General features: G+C 41.6%; 1 protein-coding gene across 16 annotated transcripts in view; it reads right to left on the reverse strand.

The window, feature by feature from the left end:
• Positions 1 to 14,051: 14,051 nt before the first annotated feature.
• ncam1a (neural cell adhesion molecule 1a) overlaps positions 14,052 to 22,402 on the reverse strand; it is a 212,581-nt gene continuing 204,230 nt past the window's right edge. For 10 of the 16 annotated variants that reach the window (XM_029447458.1, XM_029447457.1, XM_029447454.1 and 7 more), the window contains 2 exons: positions 21,710 to 22,153; positions 14,052 to 17,951 (listed from right to left, as the gene is read on the reverse strand). In XM_029447458.1, coding sequence (XP_029303318.1) covers positions 17,831 to 17,951; positions 21,710 to 22,153 — 565 coding nt within the window. In that variant the 3' untranslated portion in view covers positions 14,052 to 17,830. The remainder of the gene's footprint in view (positions 17,952 to 21,709; positions 22,154 to 22,402) is intronic. The other 6 variants (XM_029447461.1, XM_029447467.1, XM_029447468.1 and 3 more) reach the window with 1 other exon arrangement.

Consider the following 22,402-nt stretch of genomic DNA (forward strand, 5'->3'; position numbering starts at 1 on the left):
GAGATCAATTCTCTCCCAGGCCTCAGGTGGTCCGTCTGCAGTGTACAGTGAGAGCGGCCGAGGCAGACATTGACCATATAAATCGGGGGGATTTCACTGTACATCCAACAGTCGGTCCTCGGGGAATCCCGCTGCACAGGCTTCACATTTGCTCAAGCCTGTGGGAAGTACGTGGGCCCTTTATAGATGTGGTCTATGAGGATAAGGGTTAAAGATGCAACGCTTAATGTGCTGAATCAGTTATTCAAACATATATTTTGTGGGAATTTCTTTTCTTTTGGGCACATTGAACCTGCAGTAACAGATGTGTGTTGCTTCTCTTACAGGCTGCACATACAGAAGTTACAGGGCAGCATTATCATACACGCTCCTCTATGTTCACCAACTAACTGTGTCTATGGGCTGTCTGACGCTCCAGAGCGGTGGAAGTGAACCAGAGCAGTACAGTTGTGGACGAGACAGTTAGACAATGAGCTGAAAGTCACTATGAAGCTCCTTTAAAGGCATGAGGGGGTACCAACCACTGGAGGCAGTGCACAGACACAAGTGTCACGTGTTTACTTTAGACCTCATTTGAAAGTGCTTGAAAGTGGACTTTGACTCTAACACCAAGGACTTCACTTGGACTGTCTGAGCACAAAGTAAGATTATTATAGTTCTGCTGTCAGAGGAGAGTGACCTGAACGTTAGGCATTAAAGCCAACATGATTGTAAGCCAACATCGTTGCTCGTGGTCCCTCCAGGGTCTCTCAAAGCCCCGCTGCTGTGTGGGGCTTTTACTTTGAAGGGCTCGTCTGTGGCTTTGTGACAGGCAGTTAAAGACGGAGGCAGAGCTACAGTAGATGAATGTTGGACACGTTGTTTTCTTTAAGAATGGGGAAAAACAAACGTGCAGATTGCATTCACACCTGGGGGTGGCCTTTTCCATGTGTTCACGCTCCAACTGCACTCCATTGGCTTGTTTGTTAAACATTCAATTATTCCCAACTCCTCACAAACGGACTCTTAGTCAAGAGCCCTTGGCGTCACTTTCTAACGCACTCGGTAGCCCTGCTCGTCAAACACTTGTGGTTTGGGTTACAATAACTCACGCAGGACACCAGCAGCAGTCTCCGGGGCGAAGGTCCATCCATCCTCCCCTCTCCGCTTCTAAACAACGTCTAAAATTGCAGCAGATAAATGAACTTTGTAGTTTCTCGAAGGCGTCTCATACAGGCGCCCGGTGCCAGAGTCCAAGGGCTGTGACGAAACGTCGCTATTTGAGACCAAGCTGATTACACCTAAAGTATTTGCACTTGCTAAATCTATAATTATATTGTCTCGTCGCATTACTGTAATCCTGCAGTTTTATTTGTGTCAACCACAGGCTGGCACTGAGCTTATTATAGTCTGTTTCTATTCTCTAATGAAGCAGATGTGCAACACCTTCAAATGCTCCCCATATCCACAGAGAGTGCAATAACCACACTGTACATTAAGGACGTGTTGAATCCCCGAAGACACAACTAAAAGAGCTTGTTTAAAGAAATACCGTTACACACACACATCTCAATTTCTCCCACGTGTCACTGTGTGAATTTGTTAGTCTACCTGTGTTCAATTTCCCTCCGTTTGATTCCCTCCATCTTCTCTTGAAGGGCTGCTTAATAGCCTCTTTCCTTTCAGAGGAGATTGCATGGACATCTTGGAAGGGCCAGAAAAGCCCAGAGATAGACTAGTTTAGCAGGAAGTCCGTGTACTTAAATTAATCTCACATCAATGTAATGAGGAAGGGAAAGACTCAATGGTGAAATGGTGGGTGAAGAAGTAAATGTGGAAAGACTCACAGTAAGGGGGGGGGGGTGTTGAGAGAAAATGAAAAAGATTCAAATGCAGGGCTAATGATTGGTATGATGTTGTATTAGCTCCACCGCTCTATAGATGCTCCCAGAAATACTGTGTGACACCTAATAACATCCAGGAGGTGCAGGAGAGACACACTTATACTGATTGATATTAATATTAAACAAAAGAAAATGATATATAATATATATATCATATATATATAACAAAAGAATTAAAGGATGTTTGTGTAATATTATCACCAGTCGGCTTTTTCTTCTTCCCTCTCTGGTCGACTTTCACACGAGACTGTGGGCTGAAAGAGACGCCGTGTATAGAGAGGTGACCCAGTTAACACACACACACACACACACACACACACACACACACACACACACATGATGAGTGTGAGTGTAACTATAACTAGCAGCAGAAGAAAGAGCACAACTACAGGTAGTGCTGGTGATTGTAGCTGTCGTAGTAATTCTCTGTTTCGTGCATTAAAGGGATACTCCCCCCCCACAAAGACTCTACGGTGAACGAATAATCAAATAACTGAGAGAATCCTTGATGAATAGAAGTAGATGAGAGCCGTCTAACAGCAGCAAAACTATATCAAAACATCCGTTTACAAACTCCTGCAGTACAATCCAAGTCTCATGCGTCTCTTTGCTCACTACTTCCAAAACACATTTTCACTTTTGCATATCAATTCTCACGTCTGCGCAATATTTCAAAGTGTTTTAAATAGTAAAGTTTGAGCAGAAATGCATGTGTGTGAGAAGTAGTGAGCGTACGAGCCCTGGACTGCACCAAATGTCATGTCAGTGCGAGCGGCCGCCATGTGTCATTTTCTATTTACATGCTGAGTGGACCTTTTTAACAGAAGGCGTTTTGACATGTCGCAGTTAGAAAAGCGTGGGTGTAACAAACAAAATGATTCAAATCAAATCAAATGTATTTATACAGCCCAATATCACAAATTATACGTCTGTCTCAGTGTTTACAGACTGTACAGGATACGACACCCTCTGTACTTAGACCCTCTGTACTTAGACCCTCTGTCCTTAGACCCTCTGTCCTTAGACCCTCTGTACTTACACCCTCTGTCCTCAGACCCTCTGTCCTCAGACCCTCTGTCCTCAGACCCTCTGTCCTTAGACCCTCTGTACTTACACCCTCTGTCCTCAGACCCTCTGTCCTCAGACCCTCTGTCCTTAGACCCTCTGTACTTACACCCTCTGTCCTTATACCCTCTGTACTTACACCCTCTGTACTTAGACCCTCTGTCCTCAGACCCTCTGTCCTTAGACCCTCTGTCCTCAGACCCTCTGTCCTTAGACCCTCTGTACTTACACCCTCTGTCCTCAGACCCTCTGTCCTTAGACTCTCTGTACTTACACCCTCTGTCCTTAGACCCTCTGTCCTTAGACCCTCTGTCCTTATACCCTCTGTCCTTAGACCCTCTGTCCTCAGACCCTCTGTCCTTAGACTCTCTGTACTTACACCCTCTGTCCTTAGACCCTCTGTCCTTAGACCCGCTCTCCTCAGATCCTCTGTCCTCAGACCCTCTGTCCTTAGACCCTCTGTGTGTGTGTGTGTGTGTGTGTGTGTGTGTGTGTGTGTGTGTGTGTGTGTGTGTGTCCACCTCCTCCAGCCAAGGTATTACACTGCAAAAACCACAGCTGGCTTTTATTCAAAGAATAGAACCTCTCCTCCCCTCATCACCCATTTGTCCATCTTTCTCCCCTTCCTACACACACACACACACACACACACACACACACACACACACACACACACACACACACACACACACACACACACACACACACACACACACACAAGACACATATCTGAAGTGGAGCAGAATTTAAAAAGAATTCCTCCCTCTCTCTCATGTTCTTGCAGTTTCTTCACTTTTGATGGACTTTCACACGTACGATTCTAAACATATCATGTTTAACTCAAACTTTTAGCATTTGTTAAATGAAAGGCACGCATACAAAGTCTAACTCTGATTCTCATTGTGCTGAGTGGAGGCAGTCAAGCTCTTGTGTCCATAGTGCTAAAGCAGTGGAGCGATGGCAAACGACACAGTAATCACTTTACAGTGTTCCTGGTGTTTCTGGGAAGAAGAAGGCCTGCTCACCACAGGGAAGCTCCTCACATCTAATCCTTCAGCACATCTCTTTCTCTCTTTCTCCCTCTTCTCTCTTCTTGTGTTCCAATATCTGTGCAGATTCATTTCGGCTAACCTTGATTTGTTTATCCTCGAACCCAACTTACCTCGAAAACCACTCCATCAAACTCCCGTCAGCCTCGTCGTCGTATAACTTATAGAATCAGAATTTGGTTTATCGCCCTGCATGCATAAACACCATACGAGAAATTAAAACGTAAAATAAGAGCAAATTTAGAATTATTCAAAAAAGGAAATACAATAAGTGCATTACAAATAACTTTAACAAATAAAAGTAGAGTTTATCTGAATTAAAGGGGTAGTATTACAATAGAGGAATGTGCAGTCTGTAGATGGTTTCTGAAGTCTGTAAACCTCGCTGAAGGAATGCGTCTGGGTTTTGTTTTCATAGTTCTGGCCTTCGCTCCTGTTGTTAATAACAATATTTCTGTTACCAGTTTAATAGTTCAGTTCTGGGAATTCAGTGACATTTCTAGAAGAGAAAGGGGTCTGATGAAGCAACATATTGTCAGAACACAGCAAACATACAAACAATGTGAGAGGAATGGACATAATAGTGATCCATTTCACCACTGATCCTAACGCTCACGTACATTCACGCTGTATTGAAAACGTTTCCTAACGTTCATATTATGTCCTTATACTAAATATATGTTTCAGGATCAACAGGAAATGATCCTGTTGTTTTTATTTTCCTCAACATGTAGATCAGAGATGATGATTTAAAACACTATAAGTTCATTTAGAAACGTTTATGTCTTAATAATAATTGTGTTTTTATGGTTAAACTGTGATTTCCCAGTGCTTTATAGTATCAGATTTCCTTATTTTATTTATAATTTAAATATAATATCGTCTATTCTATAAGTAATGTCAAATCCAGACAATATGATGACTGAACACAACCTGTTTGTAGCAGTGTGTGTAATGATGAGATACTAACATAGAGACTTTTCAACAAAGTAAGTCACTCATCCATTCAGACATTTTGCAACCCATTCATTACGATTTGTCATTTGCTATTTAGCAAACATTTAGAAACAATGGACGGGAACAATGCACATTAGGATCAGTGGCAACACCCACGGTCTGAGTGATGACGACGCACATGTGGAAGTGCTTGAGGCCGTGATCACACAGGCCAGAGGTGTCACTGAAACTCAAAACAGCAGTTCAGACAGCTCTGACACATTTTTATAATCCCTGAGCCAAAGCCCAGCTGTGCATAGCAGGTCAGGGCACGGAGCCCCCGGGGCCGTTTGGACATAGTGTGGCAACATTACGGGGCCTATAGCCAAAAAGTTAACATGATCTTAACTTTCCTGCAGGACTGAAAGATAGCGGGGAGAGTGCATCAGCAGAGAGGACTGTTCACAGGTGATCTGTAGCAGCAGGAGACGATGTGTCGCTGTGTAAACGCCTTTTTCAGCTGTTACTCTCTAGATCTGCCTCCAACATACCCTTTACATCTAATCTATCAATCAATCAAGTCAACACTTGTTACTGTCCTTACACATAATGTTATGCTGATTTATTCTCAGGTTGTCTAAAACATCACTGATATGTCAGTGCAACAGACTGTGTAAACGAAGTGGACGTAGTCACCGTGACGGCACCCATTAGTATGTGGAGTATACGGTTTTGAAGCCTTGAATTTGGCATTTTGTCACAAACTTGTTCTTTTGCAACCAGAAGTGAAACGAGAGGGAGGAACAAAGTACAACCGAACACTGAACAACTGAAAAGACGCTGTGAAAGGGTTAAAGTAAGACGAAGGCAGCCTGCTTTATCGTCTATTTTACTCTAAATAAACGTAATAAATACCATGCTGTATCGAAGACAACTTGAAACTATCGATTGAGAACATAAACTCGTCAGGAAAAAGGTTTACTGAGGGAAAAAATCAAGTCAGACGTCGAGCTATTTTCTCATAGACTTCTATACAACTTGACTCTTTTTCTGCAACCAGAAGATTTGCCCCCTGCTGGATATTACAGAGAATTGCAGGCTCAGGGCACGTACGCATTAGCTTCCCTTTGAGACGCGGAGGTCGCCGCTCGCTCAGTGCGCTCTTGGATGGAGACAATGTGTCCAGTTGTGATGGTTTCATACACCGCCTACATTCTTTACCTCAAGGCTGGTCAAGTAAAGAGAATCCATCTCAGAGCTGAAGGTAGCAACATCACTTGACCTCACGTTCAGAGACTGTACAGGCCTCTACCGAGTGGAGATGAGGGAAGAAGATGGAGGTCAGACGAACTGTTGCACAAGACAACACGTAAAGAACAGAGATGACCTATATAACTACATATCAATTAATCCCCAAAAGAAGAACCAAAGCATTGGTCGTTAGATTGGAGCTGCACCGACAAACACTAACTTTGGTTCCAACTCCAACAGCAACTTGACACACAATTAGTAATTGTGCTAATTGACAACAATCACAATTGTTCGCACAAACAAAACAAAACAATCTAACTATGGAGGCCCTGTGTTCCTGCAGTTATTGTTTTTGAAGTCTGTTTTTGTTTCCTTTTGTATCCATTTCTCTATTGATGATCAATAGCCTGCCGTGCTATTGAGATATTCTGTGGATCATTAAAGCGAAAAAGAGAATCAAACGTCGTCTTGGCTGGAGCTTTTTATCCTGATGCAAAAGTAATGTGAGGAAACCTGTCACCCTAAGAAAACAAAGACAATAATATAAATCAACCAACACCTTGTCAAGTCAGGCGGTGGTGTTGAGAAGGAGGGAGAGCAATAATTGCAGTCGTTTCATGTGTGTACCTGTTGTGTCAACGGCCTCCGTCGCCCTTCATCCTGTGTCTGTCTGTTCTGTGGCCAGAGCACGAGAGTGGGCAACAATACTGCCAGCTGCGGCCACAAGCTGTGAGCAAAAGCCATTCATTTAAGAGGAGTTTTTGTTCAGCTTAAGAAGTGAAGTGGGAAGTTATTTCTTTGAAGAAGCCTCCTTCTGAAGATTTGCTGATCAAAAACCGAATGTTCTGTAATTTGCCGGAACTCCTGTCGCATTTCTTTAAGACGTCCAGTGCGATACGAGAAAAAGCAAAATAAGGAAAGAAAAGTGTATCTGTAAAATATAAGAGCACGCGTTAAATATTTACAAAACATGTGAATCTTCTATGATCTTGAATACATTGAATACATTTCCTGACTTACTACTAACACATTTATTTTAACTCTCATGTAAATACTGAATGTTAATCTGTCAGTTATGGATAGTGATTAATCTTATGTTATTAAAGGTTCAGTCAAACTTCAGTCAAATTATTATTATTATTATTATTATTATATATTATATTATCACTATCTATTATTCATTATTATACTATTATTATTATTATTATTATTATTATTATCATTATTATTATTATCATTATTATCATTATTATTATAATTATTATTATTATTATTATTATTATTATTATTATTATTATTATCATTATCACTATCACTATCACTGTCATTATTATTATTATTATTATTATTATTATTATTATTATTATTATTATTATCATTATTATTATTATTATCATTATTATTAGTAGTAGTATCATTCATATTATTATTATCATTATTGTTATTATTATTATTATTATTATCATTATTAAGTTTATTATTATCATTATCATTATTCTTATTATTAATATTTTATACTTATTATGTTTATTATTATTATCATTATTATTATTATTATCATTATTATTATGTTTGTTTTTATTATTATTATTATTATTATTATTATTATTATTATTATTATTATTATTATTATTATTATTATTATTATTAGTCAATGTCTACACTGTTACTAAAGCACAAAAACACAAAAGCAATGGTGAAATTCAACCAATAAAGAAAAAAATAAAATTCTCTACTGTATATTATATTATTTATTACTTTAATTTATTTCTCATACCTTGTGAGACAAAGTAAAAATGTATGAATATCCAGTGAAATACAGCGCAAAGCAGATCTGCAATTAAAAAACACAATTATTATTGGACTGTTTTCCCCTTTACCCATCTTTATTTATTTTAATTTTATTTATACACACACCAATTATACAACAATAATGTGTTTAACACAAAGCTAATCACAGCACATACTTTATAATATTAGATTTGAACCATGCAACTAAATGAATCAAGGCATAAAGCATAATCTGTATTTGGAAACATTACAAATGAACATAATGATCCAATTGTATCATCTTGAAATCACTCGCTGTCCGTCCAAAATGTTTTGGTACATGGCGAAAGATTCGGAACAGTTTCTTCTTGAGCTAAGGGAAATATGGAGACGATGACTCTTTGCAACAACATGCAAGATTTGGACAAAAGAGGAAAAAGAGAGACAAAATGTATTTGGCATGATTGCCACGGCAGGAAGTATGAGTGTGCGTGTGTGTGTCTGTGTGTGTATGCGTGTGTGTGTGTGTGTGTGTGTGTGTGCTATGATGTAACACTGATGTGATTTAAAGGTTGGGAAGCACAGATGAAGCAGAGCGTTCTGGATAGGAATGCATGGCTGGCTGACTCTTTGCTGAGGCAAAAGCAAAAAAGGCACAAGACAGGAGAGGCCTGGAAATGAGAAAGCTGAAACGTGGCTCTGCATGAAAAAACAAATATTCCTCAACAATCTGGGGGGAAAAAGAGAATCTGCTGCGCAAACATCTGCTTCTGTGTATTGAAAAACAAAGTGCAGCTCAGCCTCAGGTATATTCAGCCTGCACTCTAATCTTCCCAACAAAGCTGACCTTGGTGGAAAAGTGTGGCCTTCTGTTTCATTAAATCAGCTGCAAACATTCGACTGTTCACATCAGTTTGCAGGCGTTCATTGTGGAACCCAACACTGTGCTGAGTGTCATCCTGGTGCTGAAACCCCCCAGGAGGATGCAGAGAACTCTGGAAGCTCATCCGAAATACACAGACGTTATCTTTTTATGTTTTTTAGAAGGTGCAATTTACCTTTTAAGAAAAATCCTGGATGAACCCACATCATGCACGCTTTTTAAACCCGTTTGAATTGTTTCATTCTAACATGTAAAATGTCATTTCTACAGAAGAGTAGAGAAACAAAGAGAGGAGGAAGAGTTTATTTAGGTAAGAATCTTAAGAATAAAGTCAACATGTTGAGAATAAACGTTGACTTCTTCAAAAAGTAAATCAAACAACAAGCGTTCGGAAATCTTCTGAAAGACTTTATTCTGAAAATGGAACATTTTAAGAAATCTTATTTCTTTCCTTAATACTCCTCCGTACATTTCCACTTATGTTCTCTCCCATTAAAACTATTCACATGCAAATATTAACTGCACGTGACGTTCGAGTACTAAATGACTTAAAAATAAAAATAAAAAAACGTCAGTCTTGCCTCGTGGAGTGTTGGCGTCAACAAACATTCATCTTAATTAGAAAAATTAATAAAAATGAGTTCCTTTCAAGAAGAAGTTAAAGGATTGTGTTGTGTCAACACGATGCATCCAGGACCAGATGCTGCTGATACCAACATGTTGACTCACTCCCTAAACTCTCGAACGGTCCATCTCAGGAAGTTCCTGAAGGGAAGTCAGCGAGGAAATGTTGAAACAACTGTTGAAACGGGGAAGTAAGTTGTCACGAGACAGACGCTACTTATTGCAAACCACTTGGAGCTTCTCACGTAGCAAATAACACTTTATAAACTGGAGTTACCAGATTATAATCTGGTTTTATAATAAAGACATAAAGATCTAGACGTAGTAATACAAGGCGCTGTCTCCAACACACTACATGATGTATTAAGGATTGGGCGTGTTAGAAGAAGTGACAGGTGTCTCAGCCAATCACGCAGCTCCACGTGCTGCAGCGCTCTAACTCCACTTTTTAGATTTTCTCATTTTGTTTAATTTGATGGATGTGACAGTAAATGAGTGTTTAGAACATGCCACACATGGCTCCTTTAATAAGGGCGAGCGGCTGACAAAGAGCAATATAGATGGCACTTTATTAATGAACGAAGTCATTACCACATATTGATGAACGTCGCCTCTAACCAAGAGCGCCGTGTCACCAGGCTCCACTACACGCTGTGTGTGCTTCTCACTTTGCATCCTCGTGGTTGTTTGCACTTATTGTGAATCGCTTTGGACAAAAGCTACACGACATGTAAAGTAATGTGTGTGTGTGTGTGTGTGTGTGTGAATGAGGAAGTAAATGAGTGCTCAGACAGGTAATAGCCATGAGGCTGCTCTGCCTTTAGCTATCTGTGTGTAGGATCAGTCCCAGGCCACAGAGGTCCACCCTGGACCTTTGTTACCGTGTGGGGGAGGGTGGCTCCCCTGAAAAGGACCCTAATCTGGTGTGTGCAAAATTGGGGTTAGTGGTGGCAATGAAATGAAGTCTGCAGCAGACGGGAGGCTTTGAGGAGGACGTCTAAATGTTGGTTTTGACATGAAGTCTGATCGTTTATTAATTTATTTTATGTATTTAAATCATGAACAAAAAACATTCTTCAAAAAAAATGCTTTGTACCAGATTTAGCTACGAGCTAATCCCCATCTGTAGAGTCTGCGCAGGTGAAAGGAAACAATAAAACACACACACACACTAACACACTTTATAGTAAATAAACACGAGCCCTCGCACCCTACTGCACATCGGCGGTACTGGTCCATCCAAATATCACATACATATGTTTATTCAAAGTTATAAAAACAAAATGTTACATATCAGAGCACTGGTTTGCATGTAAAAGCACTCAGAGTCATCGTTTCCTGCGCTGTTGGGAGACATGTTCAGATTCTTTACTGCAGTGAAACAGAAATACTGCTGTGTAAGAATACTTAAATACAAGGTCAGCATTCAAAAAGTTCAATATACAGAAGTTGTTGCAGGGAAATCAACTTCAATACCTGCAGTGAAAGCACTTTGGTGCTGTGGAATGACTCCTTTCAAAACGTGCACACAGTTCAGATCACGTCTCTTATGAACTGCATATCTTGGGAGCTGCTTATGTTTTATATGTCTCGTTAGTGTGTGAGAGAAAAAGCAGAATGTCGCCTCTGAAATGTGGAGCGACAGAGAACTTTACATTTCTAAACACAGAATGAATCATCACGCAGTCGTGTTAGTCTCACGGAGAGATCCGCAGTGAATAAATGTAAAACAGCGTTCTGTGTGGTGGTCGAAGAGTGTGTATAACCTTCACTTGTTGTTAAACACATTCCTAATTTAGAGACATTTGAACTGCTCCTCCACAGAACGTGTTACATTGAGTTAGTCTGCCACCTTTTGGACAAATCACAGAATTTCTTAAAATCAATGAAGCCTTTCTTAAGCTTTGTAAAAGGCTTCGATTGACAATCCATGAAGTCGTGGTTGTTTTCTTTAAATGAAATGATATGTGGCGATGTGTGTGAGGATGCTCTCGTTACATCCTCTCAATGAGATCATTAGTTAAATCACAATGAAATGAAAATGATCATTTAATATCAATTTAATAATTAAAGAAGGTTGCATCATGTGAAACGTGTTGCATATAAAAACAGAGTGCTGAGTTTAATTAGTGATAACCCTTATGCACGTCAGCTTCAGTCTGCCTCTAGATTGGGGACACACTGCCCCCTAGTGGTCAACATGCACAACTGCACGCTCAAATAATCCCCTAAATATGCTTTGTGTTGTAATAATTGGACTGTAAATGATAAACCGTGTGAGTAGCTGTTCAACAGACACCTGATTATAGACTTTAATAACAAGTTAAATCAGATTCTCACTCTCCATCCATGTGCAGATTTATGTGCTAATATGTAATGTTGTAATATTAAACTTCATAAATGGTGTTTATCCTTCACACAAGACTCAAGCGTTGCAGCTCCTGGTGTGTGAAGTGACTGAAATAACATTTTTATTTACAATTAACACTTGAAATAATGAAGGTTTCTTTTTTACATCTTAATTCATTTAATTAAACGTATTTTTTCTACAAAATTAATTAATTAAGGTGGATCTCGAGTAGATAATGAGAAATAAATGAAACATTTAAAAACCTCAAATCAAACATAACTCTGCTTGTTTACAAGATATTTGGTCAAAGCTCAAAGTCTGAATAACTCAGTGAATTCAGACTTTGAGCAAAAAGAAAAGGAATATATTATGGTAAATCTGTCTGAACACACTGAATATTATTTAAAGTAACTTGACGTGTGGATGTCTTATTTTAAATCTACTCTATTAATTGTGCTGCCAGATCTGATTCAACATTCAGCATAGCACATTAATAAGTAATTATTAGATTGATACAACTTAACCATTGATTTAAATTGCTTGGATCTGCAGAGCATACAGCGTTCAGCATTTATTATTATAATATATTTAAGATACATTTACAGACATTCTGGGGAAGAATATAAATATATATATATATATTTTAAAGTTGTCAGCATATATAAGGAGTCCAATGCAGGTTTTGTTTTCTTTCTGTATAAAGATATACTTTTTATAAATGTTACATTTATATAAGCCGGTATTTGTAACAGTAAATAGTTACAATGTTTAATTCTTAATAATTATGTGTAGAAATATACCTTTTAATCTTATTTAACATGTTATTTCTTTAAGTGTAGGTCGGTAGTACCTGCTACAAAGTACCATACTATCCTTGTAATGAAAGAAAAAGCTTTACAATGTGTTTTTCTTTAACTTTATTGAACACAAGTATTTCTGGCAAAATGCAAAGTCAAAATATGTTTTCCTTCTTTCCTCAGTTAGTACTCAGTATTTACAGACAGAGGACTGAGGACTGAGGACAGAGGACAGAGGACAGACAGAGGACAGACAGAGGACAGAGGACTGAGGACAGAGGACAGAGGACAGACAGAGGACAGACAGAGGACAGAGGACTGAGGACAGGGGACAGAGGACAGAGGACAGACAGAGGACTGAGGACAGAGGACAGAGGACAGACAGAGGACAGGACAGACAGAGGACTGAGGACAGAGGACAGAGGACAGACAGAGGACAGACAGAGGACAGAGGACTGAGGACAGGGGACAGAGGACAGAGGACAGACAGAGGACAGACAGAGGACAGAGGACAGACAGAGGACAGAGGACAGACAGAGGACAGAGGACTGAGGACAGACAGGGTACAGAGGACAGACAGAGGACAGAGGACTGAGGACAGAGGACGGACAGAGGACAGAGGACAGACAGAGGACAGAGGACGGACAGAGGACGGACAGAGGACAGAGGACGGACAGAGGACAGAGGACGGACAGAGGACGGAGAGAGGACGGACAGAGGACGGACGACGGACAGAGGACGGACAGAGGACGGAGAGAGGACAGGACAGACAGAGGACAGACAGGGGACAGGACAGACGGAGGACAGAGGACAGGGGACAGACAGAGGACGGACAGAGGACAGAGGACGGACAGAGGACGGACAGAGGACAGGACAGACAGAGGACAGGACAGACAGAGGATAGACAGAGGACAGACAGGGGACAGACAGGGGATAGAGGACAGACAGGGGACAGGACCGACAGAGGACAGAGGACAGGGGACAGACAGAGGATGCTCGTCCTACAGTATGAGAGCTGTTGTGCACAGAGAGCTGACGAGCAGTGAGCTGTGGATCAGTGACAGCGAGCAGCTGCTGGCAGCGGAGGCTCGAGCCTCTGGTCTGACTGAATATGAAGCAGTTGCACGTTACACAGTTGTGTGTTGGTGATTCTCTGTGAGACAGAGAACCTTGGCAGGATGTTTCTCTCTATTAAACACTGAAAGATTCATGTTGCTTTGTCTCCTCGCAAACACTGCCCACGATAAAGAAATCTGCTAGATGTCTTTACTTTGACTGAATCAAGCAGCGAACTCAAAAAGAAAAATGTAAGACTGCCTCTGTGTCATTCTTGCACGTCTGAGGTATCTGATCAGGAGGGACTGACCCGAAAACTGATCCCACATTTGCAAATTCCAGAACATTTTCAAGCTTGTGTGTGGACAAAACAAAAGCACTCGCATGTTCTTGTACACGTTCACGCTGTATTTTAGAAGAAACAGTAACAACTCTTCCTTTTTTAATTACAAATATAAAACGTTTGGGAAACAGGTTACAAGTTACACGACACTTGAAAGCAGATCAATACAATACATGAAGCCTTCATTACTTTTTTTCCATATCAAAAACTGTGAGAATATTAATTTTGCATGCTTTGTCCTGACAAATCCAACAATTTCAGATATTTTAGAGACTATGGGACCTGAGCAAAGTCTCACACTCATGTAATGGTTTGCTAGTTATCGAGGATGACGTGTCGGTGTGACCAAATGTTTTCCTTTCGCTTGGTTCTTATGTTTGTCCTCATCAGACTTTAATTTCACTTCCTCTCTCAGCAACACGACACAAGTTGAACAGAGCACTGCTTAACTCACACCTGTTCAAATGTAGTAAATGAAAAAGCAGATCTGCAGCACGATGGAGAAACTTTCAATGGACCGACACCGAGAGGAGAGGTCTTTCCAGTCTGCTGCTGTCCGACTGCTGCACGTTGGAGAACCCTGTCGCACGCTATCAGCTACATCTTTTCACAATCAAACTATTTGCTCAACTCTATGACACAATGGATTCACACATTCACAGTGTACTAGCGTGCAGTCTAAAGTAGGAGGAACACTGTACAAAAAAAAAAAACCTTACAAATCCACAGCAAGGTCTTGTGTGCACTTTTTAAAAACCCTTTCATTGACTTTCTATGTGTAGAACGAGACCTTCAGACACCACACTCCTCCCTGGTGAGTTTAAGAAGGACACATTTCTTCTTCATTCAGTTTTGTTGAAAAGGACCAATGAGAGGCTTTCCTTAATGTCCTGTGTGCATTCATTTAAAGACACAGTCACAGTATTAGTATCTCCACTAAATCCAAATTGCAGACGAATCCTTAATCCTGACTGCATGGGCTTTTTTTAAAATTAATTTGAAAGGACTAGACTGATTTTGGTAGTTTAATGTGTTTGTTATCTTACCAAATATGTAACGAGGACGGGCGATGAAGTCACCTCTGTCCAGTGTGCATGCTAAAGCGTAACATGTACTTTGCTAAATAACCACAATCTCAATCTTCATCATTATCAAGTACAAACAGGTGAACACTTGTTTACAGCTGATGCTGGTGGAAGTCGTTTGTGAGGTCACGGCCGCTGGGAGACAACATTAGCATGTGCTCAAACTAAGCTAGCTTCCTCAGCTGTTAAACTGTAGCGGGCTGGTTACATCATAAACTGACGATCTGAACTAGAGAAGAAACCACGAAGCAAACAATGTTTCACTAAATGCACATTTCTTTTTATTCTGCCGCGTTTCCAACATCCAGATTTAGACTTTCCCCACCAAACGGTTACTGCCACATACAACACTAAATGCAGTTTCCTTCCTGCTTTCATGGTCGTAGCAGTGTGAGTTTTGTTCCAGCAGTAAAATGATAACCTATATTTACATTAAATGAAAAAGGTGCTCTCTGTATTGAACAGATGCATCAGAGACCCAGGTAACGATCATGTGATCAGCCCTCAGTCAGTGTAGTCCTTTAAAACTCATCCAAACACACCTCTACTTACAGTGTGTGTTTCCTCTTTTTGGCGGGCCTTTAACATCTGGCCAGGCATAACAGATAAAGACAACATTTATATGCTCATTCAGTCATTTCCAGAATATTTCCTCCAAGTGGACCTTGTGTTAAGAGTGATGAAGTGATCTTAGAATAAAGCGATACGCTGTACTAAACCTACAATACATGTCACATCACTGCAGGCACACACACTAATTAAAGACTTAACTGCAAGATGGTGGAAGCAGAGGTGACACAAACTCACACTGACAACAGTCGTGGTGAAAGAGAAAGCGATGGCTGAGAGAAGCAGATGTTCGGAGGAGCAGAACTCCGAGCGAGCTGAGGCCTCAGGCCGATCACTTAGAAGCAGTGAACAACAGTGGTTAGCACAGAGAAGGCAACAATGGCTATGAACCATAGCAGAAGGTAGAGATGGTTAACCCCAAAGAAGACCGATGGCTGGCAGTGGAAACTGGTGCGTCAAGAAGTCAACCAGCTCGAGCAACACAACCTGCGAGGGCTTGTTTTCTTTCAACAACACGTCTTCTCAGTTCAAACCTGCTGACTGAAATTGTTTTGACAAAACACACGTGGCCTTTTGAGTCACTGTTAAGCCCCCAAACCTGTCAGGTAAAGAACTGGGCGCACATGTTTAAAAGGTGACCTCTAGGAAAGGGTTGAGGTGTACGTGTGAGAGAGATACACGTGTTTTCTCACAGCAAGAAAAATAACTGGCAGTATTAACAATGCGCACAGAAGCTGTGTCCCGTTACAGGCACCACCTCCGTTGGCGAACAAGGGGTGGGACTGAAGACAACTAATGTGTGGACATCATCAACTCGTGAGGACAAAAATGACCAACAGGAAGTTGCTCAGGATCGGGCAGAGTTCCTGTCTGGCTTCCATTATTTACATCCTGTTGCATCCTTTTTCATTGGTCCAGCTCATGGAACATATTAACGAGTAGTCATGTGAACACACCTGGTTTATTTGGTCACATGTACAGTTTTTTTGACTTAACGAGTTGATGAGGCCTGAAAGCAGAACGGACAATTGGCCGGTGGAGACTCAAAGGACACACCAGTAGTTTCTATCACTGACGGACTAAATAAGGCAGTATTTGTCCTTTGGGATGAGACGCCCGAGTTCACCGGTTCAGTCTTGAATATTGGACTTTGGAGGGATGTGGCCCCTCAGAAGGAACGCAGCTGTAATCTTTAATGTGACCACTTCCTTACCCTAAACCCAACCCAACCCCGCCTCCGCTCACATACGGCAAAATACATTTAGAAAGAAACCAAACGTCATCCAGATTATGATTTCTACCAACAAAATAAACATTTTAACGAACGCATCTGCAAAGTAACAAAGTCGTTTCTTCCGTAATGTATCAAGCAGAACTATTTACCAACATATATCAACTGTGGAAACAGAATTCTTCGGGAGACAGGGTTGAAACCCCTGAACTTTAATAACATAATAAATCTTTCTATCCGTTTCTCATATCTTAGGCTAAACGATTTCTCGAACCAGAACCATGTGGAAACTTGATTAAAAACAAAATGACAGCAACATGTACAGAAATACAGTAACTTTGCAAAAACAGGCATGCTAATGTTCTAATCTCTAGCCCTGGAAATAACACATTAAAAAAGCTAAATAGGCAGTAACGTCTGCACATTATTTAAACACAACAAAGTATCGACAAAGGAAGAAAGACCCACAATCCATTAGCACGTGGACGACCATACTGCATAAAGAAGAGTAGTGTTGGTACCAGTCTTACATGTGTGTACATGATGAGGGCAGCGATCTACGGTTATCTACAGGCAAACAGGATGGACTTTTACAGCTGATCAATTTAACACGACATACGAGAGAGAGGGCGAACTACAAGTATGAATTTAGCTTTCTTTCTGTGACCGATAAACAAATAGAAACTGACGTAAAAGGAACTAAGGCATGTGCATGAGGTCTTTACATTCTTCTGGTCAGAAGACACTGTAGAAAGAGACCCATGATTTCTTTTTTTTTTTGCTTTTTGTTGTTTTTTCTGACGCGATGGGGTGGTGTGTGACATTGCTTTGAGGTTTCAGTGACTGTGACCCCCCCCTTTTAACCTTACAAACCCACACCCGATAACCCTCCCTACCCCAACCACCCTCTTCTTCCCGCTGCTCTTGGGTGAGGACATTATGCTTTACTCTCGTTGCCGTTCGTCTGGGGAGCCTCGTTGGGGACCGTCTTCACCTCGGCTGTGGCGTTCTTCACCTCCGTCTCGCCTTTAGTGTTTTCATCCTTCACAGTCTTACCGCTACGGGGACAAACACGGGAGCGAGAGAGAGCGAGCGAGAGAGAGAGAGAGAGACAAAAGAGAGAGGAGAATGTGTTAACAGTGAATCCTTAAGTCTCTCACAGCTAAACTGTCTCTGAGCTGCCTTTTGTGTCATTTTTCAAAGAAAGAAGGGGGGGGGGGACATGCAAGATGCTTTGAGGGAATTTGTTTTCCCTTCTGGAACTGAATGCATTTCACACATAATGAGATCAAGCTCACTATCCTAGCCAGACATCAAATAAGAGTACATGGATGTCACAGCTATTTCCAAGGAACAATGAATGCTGATGTGGAATGAGACAGGGCTGGTACAGTAGGGACAATGCATGAAGGAATGAAAGACTGAGGCATAACCTACAACACAAACTACAATACACAAGAGGATTACACGCCGTCTGGACCGAACCGAGGCACAATGGAAACAGACTTTAAAGCCGTACTTCTCTTAAGTCGAACATTTTCCTGTGTTAGCATATGCACCCTTGTTGTTGGACTACATGTGTAGTGCTGCTGCAGGCTTTCATTTTGTAAATGTGCTGCTTCCCTGCTGTGCCACATACAGTCATCTTTTCTCTCCTCTGCGCCAGCTTTCAAATAGCAATTCAAATCAATATACTTCTCTTTCCTGCTGGCACATTTACAGGCTCTCTGCAGGCTTTACAGAGTCCGGGCCAGAGACAGCCCCCGTATACAGGATCCGTAAAACTCTTACAGTCTTAAAACTGAAACATTTTCTTTATACGAGATGTGAGCCATGAAGACTTTAACTTTAAATGTGTTATTGTCCATTCAAACAAGCCTAAAGCTCCACTAGCATCTCATAGAGGCAGCAATGTTCATTACATGGGACCTTTAAATGGTCTTCCATGCAGCACGATCTATAACTAAGGTATACTTCTAAGCTAATGTTAGCCCCCTGCAGGAACAACCCAGCCCACTGTTCTCTTGAAACAATGCTCTTACATAATCAACAGCATTTCAGAGCTACACTAACTGATTGAAAGCTGCTTTTGAGACATTGTGTAGCCTGTGGAGATGGTCTGCAAAGAGGTTGTTCTACTTAAGAGAGAAACAATGAATCCCGAGGAGGAGTACGTCACTCGAGAACCCACAAGAAGCCTGACGAGACGTTTCAGTGTTGGGTTACTGAAGAAGGATCACCACACAGATCAGTGGGAGAGCTGTGCTTCAGTCCTGTCAAAGAGTTATGAGAAAGAATCCCTCCCATGACAAGTTTAGTTATATCAAGGTGATGTTGAGCTGACAAGAGCCCCTGCTTCCAACTAGCTCTCATCTCCCTCGTACTCCATCACTGACATCTTCCTCTGGCCATCTCAGTGAGCAAAGCATAAGATGAAGGAGTGAGAGAAAGAGGAGCGATCGTCAGTAAGCCTCTGCAATTCATCCTTAGCCATAGCAATCTCATCATCCTCACAGGCTGTCAGGAATCAGGAGCATCTGCAAACTCCTCGGGGCAAACACGCCTAATAAGAACCTTTCACAGCCGCGTTCTGCAGGAGTTACAGGAATCAGAGGCGTCTAGGAGAGATTCTGACATTGGCATTTTAATTGGCCTTCAAAATGAAGAGTACACAAAACAGCGGCGCTGCTGTTGGAGGTCACTTTGTGACAAGTATTTAATTTACTTGAACAAGGTAATTCACTGCTGCATGACAGAGAGTGGAGGTATAGAGTTCTCTCTATTCTTCTCATTGTTGGTGTGCAGTGGGATTTATGTGTCCTCACAGATTCCAGCTGCAACAAACCAAGCTGTCAGCTGTATCTTTTGTAGCCATATGGTTGTTGATAACATATTAATTACAGTCAGATATAGATATAGACAGACACTTACTATAACATGGCAGATACTAAACTAATGCCTGTTTTAAAGGGACAGTTCACCTCAACATCAAAAAGACATATTTTCGCTCTGACCTGCGGCGGTATTAATCAGTCTAAATTGTTTTGCTGTGAGTGTTGGAGATGTCGATCGTAGAGATGTCTGCTTTGTCTGGAATATAATGGATTTAGATGGTGATCGGCTTGTGGTGCTCGGAGCACAGAAACAATTCACAGACCTTGTTGTGAGCAGTTTCATGTAGGAACTATTTTCTTTCCACGCAGAAGTCTACTCATGGACGAGAGGTTCTCCTGAGTCCACCGGAGCTAGCTAAGGATACAGCTCAGCCGAGGACATTAATGTTGACATCTGTCATGAGCATGAGCCTCTCTTCCGTGAGTAGATGCACATTTCCTTCTGCGCGGTGGTAGAAAGAAAGAAAACAGTTCCTACATGAAACTGCTCACAACAAGTCTGTATCTTTATTATCTTGGGTTGAACTGTGTCTTTAAGTTAGCCGTCTAAACAAACTGCGAGGGCACAATGCAAATGTGGCCACACTACGTGCATAGGGGTATGAGTTGAAGACTTGAGGCTTATTTTAAGAGTTTTCATCATCATTTCTATTAGTTATGATAACATTGTACATGTAATGTTTGGCTAACCTTCGCTAATCGTCGGACTACTCGCGATGTCACCTTGTTCCCTGGTCTTAGCAATTAACTTGGCGAGTACAATCTTATTGCTAGTAATGATGATGCCTTCAAATGTTCTCCATATTAGAATTGTTGCATACATTTATGACATTCAGAGCTGCTGGTGCTAACATGAGTGAAGGATGGACTGCTATGACTCATGTACGTATTGCTGGAAGACCTGATGTGGGAACCAGGTGTGCTAAAAACAATGCATCCTTGAAAGGTGAAATATAAAGACGCTGTATGGTAGAAGAAAGGTTGACTCCATTAAGTGAGCAAACAAACAAACAGGTGGAGGGTGGAGGGTGGAGGTGGTGGTTGGATGAAGACAGGCGTGCACTGGTGACATCCCAATGTGTTGTATTCCTCTGACATTTATCTGCAGGGCCAACATCTGGCATCCGTAAAGGAAATGTCCACCCTTAAATGTTCCTACAATAATCATCAACCTGAGCTGCAGATAACTTTGTTTACTCTACAATGACATCATATGAAAAGCTAAAAATACAGCTTTTGAAAGCTGAGGCATGTCTCGATAACAGCTGTGCTCCCTCTACAGACGGCAACATGATTTATGGCTGCATTTCCTTCAGGTATAATGAGGCCATTGTACCTCTGGATATTTCTCTACAATACATCTTATTGAACTCCAAACAGCCAAACATATTTTAGGCGCTGTGATCAGGTAATATCGTTAACATGTAGTGAAAGGCAGCAGAGATTAGAAGCACTGATGAAAGTCTAAGAGACTGACACATATTACTTATTTTTAACGTCACTTTGTTTTGCACACTTGAAGCTCCTTCACAATGTGATGAAAAGGGAAAATCCTTTGATGTCAGCAGCAGGATTGTTTGAGGCTTTCAGCATCCTGTCTTTGTGAGCAGGTCAATCAATTCCACTGTCTGTCATTCGGCTGCACACTTTGTCCCTAACCATTTCCAAAACCTTTCGACTGCCTCTTACCTATGTCATGTTATGTCTTGCTTATAACGGAGATCTTTAATGATGAAGCTACATCACAGTTTAACCTTACTTCACTAAGATCCATTGACGGTAAAGGTTGTGTAAACAAATCATGACACTGTCTTCAACTTAGGGTGGACTTTTCCTTTACAAATGGCAGACTTGTGGGTTATTGGGATGCGACCAGTGCAAAATCTACAAGTTGAGGAATGGGGGTATGGAAGTGTTCATACTCATTGTGGGCTGGTGTGGTCGAGTCTGTGCACAGGGCATTGGGTGCATCCTTGGTCGGGCCGTCTACTTGTAAGTCCTTATTCTGGGTGCTGTCAGGGGCTTTGACTGGGTCACTCTGGCTCTGTGGCCCGTTGGCATTAGCGGAGGGCGGGCTGACAAGGAGTGTTGGGTTGGATGAGGGGGGGGGTTTAGGGGTGTCGCTCAGGTCGACCAGGGGCCCGACATCAGGCTGGGTGTTAAGCGAACTGGATTGGGCAGCAGGGCTGTTTTTGGGGGAGGACTTGGCCGGGGCGGCTTTGGTTGGGCTGGAGGCGCTGAAGGTTAGCGTGGTGCTCTCACTAGCAGGGCTGCTCTGCGCCGTGCTAAAGCTCTCAGCAACTGAGTTAGTGGCAGTGGAGGGGAGCACATTTACCACCGTGGAGGTAGTGTCTGCAGCAGCAGGCCTGTTTGGTGGGAGGGGCGGGACAAACAAGAGAGGAGAGGGAGGAGTGGGGAGTGGACACATCGAGCCACCGGAAAAGTGAGGGAAAGAAAGAAAAAGGACAACGAGAGAAATAAAGCGGTGAGGGAGAGTGCAGGTCAGGGCATAAATAAGGCAGAGTGAGTGCTACTGTGCTGCAGTGAAAAAGTACAAATCTACAGTATCAAAGTGTTAGCAACTAAATATTCGTGGAGGGGTAAACAAAAAAAGA

The sequence above is a fragment of the Cottoperca gobio genome, chromosome 14 (assembly GCF_900634415.1).
Source record: "Cottoperca gobio chromosome 14, fCotGob3.1, whole genome shotgun sequence".
Taxonomy (NCBI): Eukaryota; Metazoa; Chordata; class Actinopteri; order Perciformes; family Bovichtidae; genus Cottoperca; species Cottoperca gobio.